We start from the raw sequence: 15,138 nt of genomic DNA on the forward strand, positions 1-15,138 counted from the left end.
TAAGCTGACTAAATAACTGTATTGGAACTTTTTTCAGTTTTTTCCTGAACAGTAGGCCTAATGGTGTTGGACATACAAGGTTTCCGCCTCATAGACATTAACCCATTTAGGACAGAGGCCGATTCTAAAAATGCCTTCTAAATCCTGACCAGAAGTTTTCTGAAAAACTGAAAATCTTTTTTTTTTTTTTTTATGTTTCTATATACTGTGTACAATACATATAGCAACAAGTTCCCGTTCTGAAAGGTAGTTACAAATGGGGATTCCCGTCCTCAATGTGTTTTCGAATATATCAAAACAATTGTACAGCAAAAAGCATTACGTGCACTTTTCAGTTGTGACATGCAGAGTTTTGCTCTGGCGAAACATTAAATAATGCTATTGGTTTAATGAAAACAAACTCAGTTTAACACAAGTATATAAATGATCAGGTTATGCATGACTGATGAGTGAGATGGTTACTGCTGGCCTAAATCACTTTATTTACATGACAAAAGAAACTACACATGTAAAAGAGTAATGGGAGGGAAGGGGGGGGGGGGATCTCAAGAACAGATGAAAAAGCTGCACAAATACAAATGTAAAGGAACAACAGAGGGCGCCGTTTTTCCCCTTTTCTTTGGCGATGGGTTGTCCAGTGAATGGGCATGGTTTCAGTCTTCAGCGCTCATGGCCCAAGGTTCAGATCAAAGTGAGAGAAAACACTATTTTTGAAACCAAAAGAATGTATCTTAGCTGTGTGGTTCATATAATATATTCTGTGGTGTGACATAATGACTGAGAATGTATATATTACAGACGATGCATCTTGATTAGAACTGGGCAATATAGATATACATTTTTAAATGCTGCATTATAGTAACATCTGGTGTACCCAACTTCTTCCATTATTTGCCTTTACCCACTTAATTGTATGGGCAGTACTGATGACTTTTCAAAAATATCATTGCATACATATTTTGTGAAAGCACCAATTGCCATCCACACAATACTGTCCAAATATTATTCTTGAACGACTAACTTTTAACTTTCCAACACTCTTTTGCATTCCAGTTAACCACTTAAAAACAGTACTTCGTAGACGCCAAGGGTCTGTACTTGGCCTCCTCCTTTTTTCCCCACTACATCAAATCTCTCCTCCGAAAATAGCCGGTCTACAAGCTCATGATGTGCTGTGAGCTTGTAGATCCGCTATTTTCGTCTATAATGAAATCTCCAGTATAGGGACACTAGGGTTCATGTGGTTAAGTAATAACCACCCCTATTGAAGGCAGAATTGGTCCTCAAGACAGTCTGAATGAAATGTCCATTAGTCCTTCTGTCCATGCCTCTCCTTACATGGTCCAGGGGTCACGACCTGTTTGCTCCTGGGTTAAAGACAGACATAAGACGACAACAGAAGCACACATCTGATTAGTACTAATGTGTTAATATAAAGGGCTTTCTGGCTACCTATAGTTACAAAACTATGACAAACAAGGCAGCTCTACTACCGTATGCTCCTAAAACCACCAACAAACCAAACCAGACAGAAGACTCATGTCAGCACACAAAACCATGTGCTGCATTGTCTTTGACCATTCACAGGCTCACCAGATATTCCCTATACACCGCAATTGGTGTAAACATTTAAAAATAGGTCTCGTTTGATAGATGATTCTCTTCCAATGCACTCTCTGTTTTCCATTTTTTTTTCTCTGTCAATTTCAAATGAATTGGAGGATTTATTAATGTCTAAAACAGCTTGTTTCCTGTTTACTCCTCATATTGAGTGCTACACTGGAGCTGAAAAACAGCTATATTCAGTATTGATTATACAATTAACATTTTGGTTTGAGTTTTATCAAGTAATTAGTTGAGTACAGTAAGCTGAAGTTGAAGAAACACTTATCTGTTGAAAAGTGGACAATGAAATAAATTGATGCTTTCCATTTAAATCCCTTTAACAAAGAGATACGTACAATAATCTCTCTGAACCTTCACGTTCCAAGAGGTAGCATTAGTTTGTATCCGACCAGTTAAATTCTCTTTGTCAGTTCATCACACCATTAAATATTACATCTGTCAATGAATTCCAGGAACCTGTGTGTGTATGTCTGCCTTTTCTTTGCCTATCTCAAAAACCGCTGTACACTTGACACTGCACTCCCTTCGGTCCTCAGCAATACACAAGCCAAGTGTAACGCTGATTGTATGAATTGTTCGTGAGAAGGACAGACATATAGAGAGTCATGGAATTAATATAGGTGTTGCAGACAACTGGGTGAACTGACCTGGTATTTGTTGTAATGTTCCAGAGTGCTGCAGTGTTTGCTTTTAGCTTCTTCCTCGTCAGCATAGATCACTTGACACAAGTTACAGAAATAACCAACAACAGGCCGAACAAACTCTGTGCCTGTAAGACAAACAGAAAGGTAAATGGTCTACACAACTTTGTCTGGCAGTAGTATGTACACTGTACAGTCATGTTCCATGGTGGTTAAGACTATGCCAGTAAATGCATTGAAAACCATCCACTAGTAGTACCACTGTCACTTCTGAATCAAAACAGAATTTCCCCCATGGTATCAATAAAGGTACATTTTTCTACCTTACTGCTGCTACAGTACATACTAGAACTACTACATCTAGAAGTAGTAGTACGAATAGAAGTACAAATGTTTTCACATGGTTATTCTTCACTTCTCTTTGGAAATTTGCTGCAGAAGGCAAGCCATCGACAGTAGTGGTGGTGTAGTAAGTATTTAGTTCGGAGTGAAAACCTGAATACTCTCAGGCCTCAGTGGAACATAATTGGACCGTCTACTCAATAAAGTGTCGTTTCTCACCAACAGGCTTAGTTGGTTGGCCGGGTTCAGCAATAGGCTCTTCTATGACCTCTGTCTTAACCTCTGGGTTTTCTTTATTGCTCGCCCTGGGACACTAAAGAAGAACAACACAATTATGAAAACAGAAACACAACCGGTCCATATAAAATGTTCCATAATAGAATCTAAGGCTGCTAATATGTTGATCATGTTTTTCAACCAAATTAATTTACGCAATTTAATTAAATGGACATTTTTAGAAATTGCTTAATACAGGGTTCCCACTCTTGATCAAATGTAAAATTCACACTTTTCGTGACTCCAAAGTCACATTTCCATGGCCCAATACACCTAAAATATCAGAACTTTATATGAGCAACACACTATGCATGACTGAAGGGCTCCCTCACGGAATCCGCTGACAAGTTAACTGACACATTAATAATATGACATAAGCACTGTCATTACAGTACCTCACTTCCTGGTTCAGACGATGCCACGTCCTCTAAGGTAGCAGGCATCTCTTCCTGCATAGTCTCTCCTGTCTCCTTTATCATCTCCTCCCCTCCTGTCTCCTTTATCATCTCCTCCCCTCCTGTCTCCTTTATCATCTCCTCCCCTCCTGTCTCCTTTATTATCTCCTCCCAGTTCTCCTCTCCTGTCTCATCCTCTCCTGTCTCTTCCTCTCCTGTCTCCTTTATTATCTCCTCCCAGTTCTCCTCTCCTGTCTCATCCTCTCCTGTCTCTTCCTCTCCAGTCTCCTTTATTATCTCCTCCCAGTTCTCCTCTCCTGTCTCCTCCTCTCCAGTCTCCTTTATCATCTCCTCCCGGTACTCATCCTCTCCTGTCTCCTTTGTCTTCTCCTCCTCTCCTGTTTCCTCTCTGTTTATGTTCTCCACTCCCGTCTCCAATCTGTTCTCCTCCTGTCCGGTCTCTTTTATCTCTTCTCTGTTCTCCTCCTCTCCTATCGCCTGTATTCCCTCCTGGCTCTCTCCCTTCTCTCTGTTTTCCTCTTCTGTGTCCTCTATTTTCCCCTCCTTTCTGCTCTCCTTTCCTTCCTCTGTAATCTTCGCCTCTCGCTCCTCCTTTCTGTTCTCCTCTCCCTTCTCCTTCCCGGCCTCTCTTGTGCTCTCCTCTCTCTTCCCCCTTTCCTCCCTTCTGTTGTCTTCCTCACTCTCCGTTGTCTTCCTCTTGGAAGCGAGCCTCCTGCTGCTCCTCCTACTCCTGTCCGAGACCCTCTTTTCTTCAACGGAGTCTGACTCAACCTCCCCCCTGTTCCCCTCCGCTCCTGTCTCCTTTGTTTTCCCCTCCGCTCCTGTCTCCTCTCTGTCTATGTTCTCCTCTCCTGTCTCCAATCTGTTCTCCTCCTGTCTTGTCTCTTTTATCTCCTCTCCTGTCTCCTTTATCTCCTCTCTGTTCTCCTCCGCTCCCTTCTCCTTTATATCCTCCGCTCCTGTCTCCTCTCTGTCTATGTTCTCCACTCCTGTCTCCAATCTGTTTTCCTCCAGTCTTGTCTCTTTTATCTCCTCTCCTGTCTCCTTTATCTCTTCTCTGTTCTCCTCCTCTCCTGTTGCCTGTATTCCCTCCTGGCTCTCTCCCTTCTCTCTGTTTTCCTCTTCTGTGTCCTTTATTTCCCCCTCCTTTCTGCTCTCCTTTCCTTCCTCTGTAATATTCGCCTCTTGCTCCTCTTTTCTGTTCTCCTCTCCCTTCTCCTTCCCAGCCTCCCTTGTGCTCTCCTCTCTCTGCCCCCTTTCCTCCCTTCCGTTTTCTTCCTCATTCTCTGTTCTCTTCCTCTTGGAAGAGAGCCTCCTGCTGCTCCTCTTACTCCTGTCCGAGTCCCTCTTTTCTTCATCGGAGTCTGAATCAACCTTCCATCTGCAACACAAACACAGCAGAGAGGAATAGATATGTATACATCTAGTATAGACATATAATATGTCTATTATATGTTTACGTGACGTAATGCAATATCAATTGCTCTGACTGAGAGGGTGACCAATCAGTTTGTGTTCATTGCTCAGCTGCTGTATCTTCCCTAGGAATTATACAGCAGCTGACCAATCACTATGAGCTTAAGTTCTGCTGCACGCTAAACTGAAGTTATTCGGTGCAGAGAAACAAAACAGAGTGGAAAACAGACCTTCAAAAGAATAGCTGCTTACCAAAAAAGGCAAGGCATCAAGATTCACTCACTAATTACAAACATTATGTTGTTGAACAAAACCTAGTTGTCAGTGGGTTGTCATTTGTACTTATCTATAAAGGTGACCTTCAATTGATCCTCATCAGCAATTAGATAAATGTGTTTATTCATAGTATATATCTCATTATATAGAACGTGTTGGCACACTATTCGACCTTGGAATAAACTTTACCGTACTTCTACGGCAAGTGGGAGAAACTGTATTAATAATGACCTAGATACCAAACGAGTCTGTCAGCAGACAATAGTCACATATTTTACAAAAATATCAACTCAAAACGTTTGGTGTTACCCAAAAGATTTGATCTTAGATTGAAATCCATGCTATTTTTTAATAGTTTGGTAGAGAGAGAAACGTCATATACAGTATGTACTGACCCAGCAGTGAGTTTTTTGTATTTATGAGATAGCTGGACGAGGAGGACAGAGCCATTGAACTCCAGTGTTTTGCTGGTCAGGACCTTGGCTGCTTGTTTTGCGTCTGATACACTGCACATCTCAATGAAGCCCTGAAATACAAGTGAAAATGCATAATATAATGTCCCCAATGAAATGACACTCACATATTTCACATATTAAATATATGTATAATAATATGACATTTTCCAGGAATTGATGATTACAGGTTAGTTGATTTGACTGAAATGTGACAAATTAGTTCAACTGAGTAAATTGGACTTCAACATTTCAATATTATCTTACACCTGGAACATGGTTACAAGGACTGACGCCATTAAAATAGCATTTCAATTGTATACAAATGTTCATAGATAGTTAGATAATATGTAGTACAGTTAAAAGATGGAATAAACCAAGTAAACTGTCGGTTTGTCATCTGTCACAGACAAGATAGTAGGACAGTCAGACATACAGTAGAAAAGGAAAGGCAGTACAGCAGTCAAACAGACAGAGCAAACAGAGTAGAACAGTCAGAAGAACAGACAGACCTCTCTGCGGTTGCGAATGAGGAAGTATCGAGACACTTTGCCGTAATCTTTGACGATGGACAGGAAGTCATTGTCGGTGTAGAACTTGAAAGGGAGGTTCTTAAAGTACAGAACCTTAGTACCCTGCTCCTAAAACACAACCATACCACATTCTACTAAAGCACTCAAAAAAACACTACATCTTGTATAATACTCACTAGAGTACCATAACAGATAAAGTACAAGCGTACAGTATGATTTAACTATATTCACTGTAATACTGCTACTATAATAATGCTATTATAATATAAATCTGTGTATTCCTAGTAGGTTTATACAGGTTTAGATCTCACCTTGTCTTTCACTCCACAATTTTCTGCTGGGGGGAAAAGAGAAATCCGTCAGATTATTCTAACCTGTTTTTTGAATGAAATGGCCCTTTAAGAGTCAAATTGTCCAAGCATGTAATGAAGTGATTGGTTGGTTTATTACCTTCCTCCTCCGTCTCCTCCTCAGCCAGTTCATCCAGTGTGATACAACTGGACAGGTCTATTGGAAAATCTGTCTCTGACTGGAACACACACACACACACACACACACACACACACACACACACACACACACACACACACACACACACACACACACACACACACACACACACACACACACACACACACACACACACACACACACACACACACACACACACACACACACACACAGTGAGAGAGTGCTTGTGATATTGTGTCGCCCGTAATAATAATAAAACGTGTCTCATCAAACATGCAGATCAACCCAGGCCACACCAGACAGGATTTACTGTGGTGCATCTTATCATTCAACACTTATCAGATATTAAAAGGTTTCATACTGTACGTATGAAAGCTCTATATATAAAGCTGCTCATGAATATTCTGAGAGGACTTCTCCCTAGTACCTCTGCCTCCATGTCTTCCTCTGGTACCGGTAGCGTCTCTGCTTCAGACTCCTTCACTGCTTCTGTACTGGTCCCAGTGCTCTGCTCAGCGACCTCCATCTCCTCATTCACTGCTGCCAAGGTAGAGTAAAGTAGCTTCATTTTTTTTAAAGATTTGTTTTTGGGCTTTTATGCCTTTATTTGACAGGATAGTAGACTGACAGGAAATGGGGAGAGAGATGGGGAATGACATGTGGCAAAGGTCGTCCGGATCGGGAATCGAACCGGCGACGCCAGCAGGCATCGTAGCCTAGTATATGGTACGCACCTTGACCACCAGGCCAGCGGGCACCCCCTTCATTTTTATTTTAACCCTTTTCTTTTTGGACTCAATAGAATCTTCATATTTTTTACATGGCTGTTTTTTTTTTAAAGATTTGTTTTGGGGCTTTTTATGCCTTTATTTGACAGGACAGTAGACTGACAGGAAATGGGGAGAGAGAGATGGGGAATGACATGTGGCAAAGGTCGTCCGGATCGGGAATCGAACCGGCGACGCCAGCAGGCCTCATAGCCTAGTATGTGGTATGTGCCTTGACTATGTGCACTAGGCCAGCGGGCGCCCCTACATGGCTGGTTTTGAGCATGCGTGTCTTCAAATGTACCTGTCGCTTGGGCTTCGCCGTCCCCTTCTTTTTCCTCTCTCTCTTCATCCGAGTCATTGACAAAATCTCCATCCTCTCCTAGTACCTCCATTCCCTCGATGTCACTGTCCTCGTCAGACCTGATTGAGATACTGCAACCCAACAAAAGGAGAGGGACGTCTGCCATTTTAATCTTTTGATTTGTGATCACTATTCCATTTTGACCTTTTTGACTAATGAAATGATACTTACTAGCACATCAAACACTCAAGACAGTTCCAGTGTGCATGTGTGTTGTGTGTGTTGCTTAAATTCAGAGGGAAACGGACAACAATAAACTCACACTTCGTCCTCCTGTTGTCCAGTGCTCTGAGTGGTGCTCTGAGTGGTGCTCTGAGTGGTCTCTGGTTGGGTTGGTCTATCAGCTTCAGGCCTTGTTTCTGTGTGGTTGGTAAAGAAGGTGGACCTGGTCACCTGCTTGATTACCTTTTTTTCCCCAAGCGCTATGGACCTTACACACTGGGAGCATGGTGAATAAACCATACGAAAATGTGTAGGGAAATATTTAACATCAAACTATTAATTTGGTCAGGGCTTATTTATACAGGTTGATGCTTTCATTGCTGCGAATTAAACCTAATTTCGAAAATAAATTACACTGCTTCACTGGCAAGTTCTACACGTAGCGTAGAAAATAGTACAACACAATTAAACTGACAATGGGTTCAAATTTTCATGGGATTGCGCCTGTCGGATTGCCACGTTCTCCCTACCTACCTCTCATAATAAATTAATTACTAAGCACGTCAATTGCTCCCCGTGTGAAAGGACCTTCAGGGTCAGATGTCATAACATAATCATAATCCTTTTCTGCTGGGCAGGTATGCCAAACTTGTGAGATAAATAAGCCAACACACCTCCACAAACAAGCCAACTCTTGCAAGAGAAATAAGCCAAAAAACGAGATAAAAGTTTAGGCAAATAATTTGACGTGGTAACATATGCATGCCTGACTGCCTGATAGCTAACCCGGAAGTACCTTTACGACTGACTAGCTCCAGTGATCGGCCGAAAATGTCTTGTCTGTCTGTACTCCTCCTTCTCTTTGACGGTGGGCTCCTGCTTCTTCCTGCACTGCATGGGCTTCTGCTCATTCTCGCACTGCGTGGGCTTCTGCTCCTCGTCCTTCCTGCACTACGTGGGCTTCTGCTCCTTCTCGCACTGCGTGAGAACTCCTCTTCTTCGAATTTCTTCGCCTTTGGCACTCTCCTGCAGGACACGTAGAAGCATGATTAAAACCCATTAAGACCCAAGAACCGATTCAACAAATGTCTTCCAAATCCTTCAAAGGTTTTTGAAAAACGTATGTTTCTATGAACAATGGTTCTCAAATCTTTGTCAAGGAACCCCAAAATTATATGTATTTGGCCGCGGACCCCCATCTCAAAATAATGTTGTTCCAAGGAACCCCCAGAAGCAAAGATTTGAGTTACATTGTCCTAGAGAGCTGTACAAAGATTGAAAACTAAACATGGAAAGAAGTGACTACATTGTTAGCTAAAACCCACATCAAAAAAGCTGGGTTGAATGAATCCAGAATGAAACTTACATGAGTGTGTTATATTCTCCAGAGAAGAACACCTTAATGGCCACATCGTTTATTTTCAGGACGTTAGCAGAATAATAGTCCACCAGCTTCTGAGCATCAGGTGCAAGTTTCATCTCTACAAAAGCCTGTTTGAATAAAACATAATAAATGAAAGACATCACTAACAAAGCAGACAAATACTACACTACTGTCCTTGGTAAAGGTAACTAATAAATTATGGCTGCAAGCATAAAGCAATCGCAAACGTTTGGCTTCACAGGAATCCTCCCACCACTGTCCTTCTTATTAATATAAATAACTCCATTTACTTAATGGAGAAATGTATTTTCTCTCTTTAATATGTCTATATTCTTTTTGATGACTGTGTTGATAATCAGCTTTTGATGTTTGTTTTTAAATAAAAACTAAAAAACTTAAAGTAAAATCTGTTATCTGAAATAAAGTTCTCTGAAACTGTCAAGGTAAAGACCCTTCACAGCTTTCAAATTCTAAGTTGGCTCGGATCCTGCTTTGCGGCAATATTGTGCACAAGCGGAAATCAGCTCGGGGTTATACTGTACAAGAAGCAAGGCGTCAATCAGTATGTTCAGATTTCAGTACTACCCAGCATTGGCCAGGTTACCGTTGTTTGTGAAATAGGCTCATCTCTACCCCTCACCCACTCCCTATAAACATTAAGCAACAGATGAAGGTTTAGAGACAGGACAGATATTACCATTGAGGGCAGGAACAGCGTGTACAGAGGAGCACCGAAGCGCTTGACGACAGTCATGAGGTCAAAGATGTTGTCCTCTCCTGAAGGGGTGGGGCTAAAACTCACCACACGAGAACTCTGGGGAAAAGGCACAACAATAATCATGTTATGGATGCTGTTTTTATAGAACATTTCCATGTAATCTTTTTTTGAAATGGGATTTGTTTTGTTTTTTTACTTTTTTGCTAGTATGTAACTTCCGTATCGTGACGCATTTCCAAGTCGAAGTGACACAGGACAGGGAGGCATAATGTTGAACGGAGAGTCGCAAACCCATCACAGGGTTGAACCCAATTTGAGCTTTGTAACCTCCAGAGACACCCAGTGCACACTTTCACAGATACCCACAAAAATAGCAGATTTACAAGCTCAGCTCATGGCACTTTGTGAGAATGTAGATCTGCTATTGTCGAGGTGCGACAGTAAGTAAGACTTATAAGTTGAAATTACCTGCAGGAAGTTGAAAGTAGAGGAGTGATCAAAGATGATTGCCTGTCCTCCGGCAGACACTGGGTTTTTGCTGTGCCACTTCACCAGATCTCTGGCCTGGCCAGCGGTGCCCATCTCTACAAACGCCTGTGGGCCACACATTCTGTTAGATCATCTATTAATACTGCTGTCACTACATTGTACCAATTCCTTGTATGCGGGAATATATACACTATATACATATACGTGTTAAATGTGTGAATATTTACTGGCATCACAATTTGATTATTATTCACCTGTTCACATTTCAATTAAATTCTATGATGCAGCAGGATAAATTAAATACAGCATTTTGCAAGTGTGTGTTTCCAAAAACAATCTACAAACAATATCAAACCCAATACAAATGTGTAAATGTGTCTCCAACAGCCTTATGTGCAAGCTTTTGGGAGCATTTTACTAACAAATACATTTAGAGCATTAGTAACTAGAATTGCCATCTTCTATTGTGAATGAGATTCTATTATAATGTGCCCGTGCATGCATGTGTGCATGCGTAAATAAGTCTTACCAATGATGGGAACAGGATAACTTTAACAACCTTCCCAAATGTTTCTACCACGGACCTAAGGTAAGCCTCATCCACAGAGTGAGCAACGAATTTGGCAGAAATCACCTTCCCGCTTGCTGGACGCTGGGAGACAGAAAACAAACTAGTTTACAATCAGTTATCAAACTAAAATCCAGGAATATTAATCTGATCTAATCTAATCTAGAGAGAGAGGGCACTTCAATGACTTTTCTGTCATTTCCCAGGATTCCTCTCACCACACAGTGTCACGGTTATTTTCAACAGTCCCCCCCCCCAGGCCCCAGCAACAACAATCATTTACAACCTACCCCTAAAGAAGAGTTTCAAAACGGTCTGAATAACCTAGGTGAACGGATGGCCTAGTGTCATTATTATTAAAAGATGGCCATAATAGCAGCTTTGTGTTTATACACAAAAGCTGAAATATAAACAGTAAATACCTTCGGTTCTGTATTTTTATTTGGATTTTTATTTGGGGCCGGCCTTTCTTCATTCTTTTGCCTCTGTGGTTGTTCATCAGACCTACAGAGACAAGATACAGTTTAGTTTCGGACACTGCCAGCTTACCTCACAAACCAAAAAGTGTGTGTGTAGGTGTGTGTGTAGGTGTGTGTGTGTGTGTGTGTGTGTGTGTGTGTGTGTGTGTGTGTGTGTGTGTGTGTGTGTGTGTGTGTGTGTGTGTAACGTAGTTGATGGTAGAATTGGGCAAAATGACAAAAAATTGTTTCTACAGTGCATAGTAAATAAACAACAATACAATGGAGCTACAGTATTACAGTTGAATTGTGAGAATACCTGTTATTAACCAGTCTACAGTCCCAGTCAGGAAACCTGAGGAGAGACAGGCAGACAACCATTACAACACAACTAGAACAACATTCTACATGGTTCTGTCCATTCTGAACAAATCTGTTCAACCAAAAAAAAAGATGAATTAATCTGTGTTTACGTAGAGTTAAACAATCAACATCTGTGTGTTTCCCTTCATACAGAGTCAAACAAGAGAAATCTGAGTTTTCCAGTGTTGCTGACTCACTGCTGAAGCACGGTGAGCTGTCCATCGGCATGGTGAGGAGAATTGACATGTAGTTTCCAGACCTGCAAATGACAAAACAAAAATATTAAACATTTAACCGCTGGAAACCACTACAATATTTATAATTGCCGCCCTATGACCAGAATAAATTGTGCAGACATTCTGAGGTCCTCTCTATTTGTGCAAGAACCAGCATGCTTGCTTTGTGCACCTCCCTTCAAGGCTACTCCTACCCGGTTACCAAAGGCAAGCCTTGTTTACAAGAGAAGAAGCACATATTTTTACACAGCACAGCTCACGATGAAACAGTAGACAACAATATACTCAAAAATAATGATGACTTAGGATGGTGTCCACCCTGTGTCAGAAGTATGAGTGAATTCTTTCCATTTTCCAGTCAAGGGATATTTTGCAAAATGTTGATCAGAGATGTAGAGAACCCAACATATGTCGAGAGAACACAGGCAGGAAGTTGTAGTCTGGAAACTTGGACTTTGGAGTTTGGACATAACATGTGGCTTCAAACTTGAGGACATGATGTTGGATTATGGAAGGTAAATCAGTGAATATGGATAAATACATATAAGACCTATAGAGAGCACTTTTCTGTGTACTCAAAGATACTTTTACATTAACAGAATATATATAAAGGTAAAACAATGGAAATGGGATTAGTTAGGGAAGGCATATCTGAAGTGGTGCATTTTTAGGGCGGATTTAGAAGAAGAGAGGGTGTGCTGCTCTGATGTGGGTTGGAAGTGTGTTCCAAAGAGAGGTGGTGGCAAATGACAAAGCCCTGTCACCCCAGGTTCAGCGCTCGGTCCTAGGGGTTTGCAGGAAGTTACAGTAGCATCACTGGACCTGAGGGATCTGGTAGGGGGCATAGTGGTGGAGGAGGAGGAGGAGGACGTAGGTAGGGTGGAGCTAGGTTGTTGAGGGCCTTGTAGATTGCGAGTAATATTTTGGAATGTATTCTGTCTGACTTGTGAGCCAGTGAAGGTCACAGAGGACTGGTGTGATGCAGTCTCTGGAGAGGGGGGCTGGTGGTGATGAGCAGGCAGGCGGGCAGCAGAGTTTTGTACATATACAGTAGTCTATTGAAACAACAGCCTACCTGCCTTTGCCAGGGAGGAGGATGAGTAAACAGAAGAATGTGAGAAGACACCGGCAGGTACTTACCTTCTCTGACAACACGGTGATATCACACAGAGAGCAGCTGTAAGGATATGTCACTGGAGGTGTTCCATGGAAGTCCAGGGCTACTTTCCGCGATGGCTGCTTCTGAGACGAACTTGGCTGACCGACGCAGGGAGAAACCCGCCGCGGCTGGAGATTCCTGTACTCGTTAGGAGGTGGAGGAACATTTCTGTAATCAACTACCCCTTGTTGAGAGGAGAGGGGGGCAGTAGCAGGAGGGGGCTTCCTGCTGTAGGGAGCGTTGTGCTCGTGGGGCGGTGGCAGATGTAGAGAGAATAAGGAAGGAGGCTTTTTAGTGCTCTCCCTTGATGCGGATGCTGCAGAGCTGGGACCGACTCTGTCATACAGGCCTGCAGCAGCTCTGTCTTTGTGGGAATAGTCCACTACGTAGCCTGATGATGACGGCGCTGCTGCTGATGTTGATGTTTTGTTGGTGAGAGTACCAGTCTGCCGGGGGTTTCCCCAGCGGTCCTGCCAATCCTGGACCTGCTCGGGTGGGAGAGGTCTAGATTTGGCTACCGCCGGACGCACGTGGTCTAACGGGTACTGGATAGGCTGCGTTCGAAGTTTATCCCACTCCCCGGAGGAGACGAAGCTAGCGGTCACTTGACGGGATGACGAGCGGGGAGGATGAGAGGAGGAAGAGGGGAATGAGGAAGGTGGAGCAGGAGGAGTAGCCAAAGTTTGACCACCTCCCCTCCTGACTTTGATTTGTTTAAGGAGATGAGGCAGAGAGTCAAGTGTGAGGGCATCCTCTGGCAGCTCGGCCAGGAGGGACAGGTCCGTGGGTTCGAGTCCACAGCTCCTGAGGATGTTGAGGGCACCGTCGGAGGCCGGGCCCGGCATCTGCGACGGGGCATAGGTGGAGGAATACTGGGAGGATAAAGGAGGCGGCTCCAGGGGCTGCCTGTAAAAGTGTTGGTTATTATCTGAACCTGAGGAGCTGTAAGATGGGCGGGCGTGCTCGTTCGGTGCGGGAACAGGATATCTCCTGTATGGTTGGTGGTTGTTAGACATGCTGGAACCACTGGGCGCACTCTGTAGACAGAGGTCACCGGGGAAGGAGAGAGGGCATACAAAGCATATTAGAAGATCAATTGAGAATAATGTGAGGTTTTTGGCGAGAATAGGACACCTTAATCATACTGAGATATATAGGCAACAATATAAATAATGCATTTAAAATAAACAGTTTGCGTTGTGTTTTGCATTCACATCATTGTCTTCTGTGTGAAACAGCATGCATAGGTCAACAGTCAAAACAGGGAAATCGAACCTCAAGGCTCAATCGATATAACGTCAACATTAGCTGAACGGTTAGCCTAGCTCCGTTAACTGAACACAGTTCAACTAGCAATCGAGCATTGTTGTTTCGCACCTTAGCTAAATCTACATATTCAGAAGTGATATTATATTACCTTGTTTTGCAAATGGCGAATAAATTGATAAATACTCGTCTGTTATCCAGCCGTGATCATCCGAAATGAACAGAACAAACTCAGTTGCTCACGTTAGCTAATGGAACCATCGATCCATCACAACGAACGTCAAAACATAGATTGACTTCCGGTTGTAACTTCAAAATATAATTCATTATTAACTATTTTTTTGTTTTTCCCAAATAGAATTTAGAGGACCGGATACGCCTATGAACAAACAATAATATTCGGATGATTGCAACCTTTGTCACATAATCGGTTCAGGATAATACATAAAAAAAAAGATCTGTCACCAGTGGTGTAAAGTAACTAAGTACATGTAAGTGCTGTTATTTGTCTTAAATTAAGTACAAAATAAATTGTAAGATTTTTGAGGTATTTGTACTTTACCGGGGAATAATTTTACTTCTACTCCACTACACAGGACATGAGAGACAAATACTGTACTTTTACTCCACTACATTTATTTGAAAACCTTACTTATTACTCTTTCTCTAGTCTACTTTGTAGATTTTACCAAAGAGGAAAATGTGTTTCAGTTGGGAGACATGACGCTTCTGTGTAGTCTCGCGAGCTGTCTGGC

General features: G+C 42.3%; 1 protein-coding gene across 4 annotated transcripts; it reads right to left on the reverse strand.

Annotated features, from left to right (window-relative positions):
- Positions 1-468: 468 nt before the first annotated feature.
- Positions 469-14,648, reverse strand: LOC308301742 (uncharacterized protein). Of its 4 annotated transcripts, none has more exons than XM_080745836.1 (21): positions 14,535-14,648; positions 13,099-14,154; positions 11,920-11,981; positions 11,679-11,714; positions 11,324-11,405; positions 10,863-10,985; positions 10,313-10,438; positions 9,824-9,940; positions 9,109-9,233; positions 8,539-8,768; positions 7,843-7,939; positions 7,521-7,651; positions 6,877-6,986; positions 6,429-6,507; positions 6,290-6,315; positions 5,958-6,086; positions 5,389-5,519; positions 3,281-4,682; positions 2,829-2,922; positions 2,274-2,395; positions 469-1,367 (listed from the first exon to the last, which is right to left on the reverse strand). In XM_080745836.1, exons 2-21 carry the CDS (start codon positions 14,131-14,133, stop codon positions 1,335-1,337), a joined length of 4,290 nt encoding a protein of 1,429 aa, XP_080601962.1. In that variant the 5' UTR covers positions 14,134-14,154; positions 14,535-14,648; the 3' UTR covers positions 469-1,334. The 4 variants fall into 4 exon arrangements, with proteins under 4 accessions (XP_080601962.1, XP_080601961.1, XP_080601959.1 ...); XM_080745835.1 differs by having other exon boundaries at positions 6,290-6,312; positions 6,877-6,989; XM_080745833.1 differs by having other exon boundaries at positions 6,877-6,989.
- Positions 14,649-15,138: the final 490 nt, after the last annotated feature.

Source organism: Nannobrachium achirus (assembly GCF_963921795.1).
Source record: "Nannobrachium achirus genome assembly, chromosome: 17".
NCBI classification, from domain to species: domain Eukaryota; kingdom Metazoa; phylum Chordata; class Actinopteri; order Myctophiformes; family Myctophidae; genus Nannobrachium; species Nannobrachium achirus.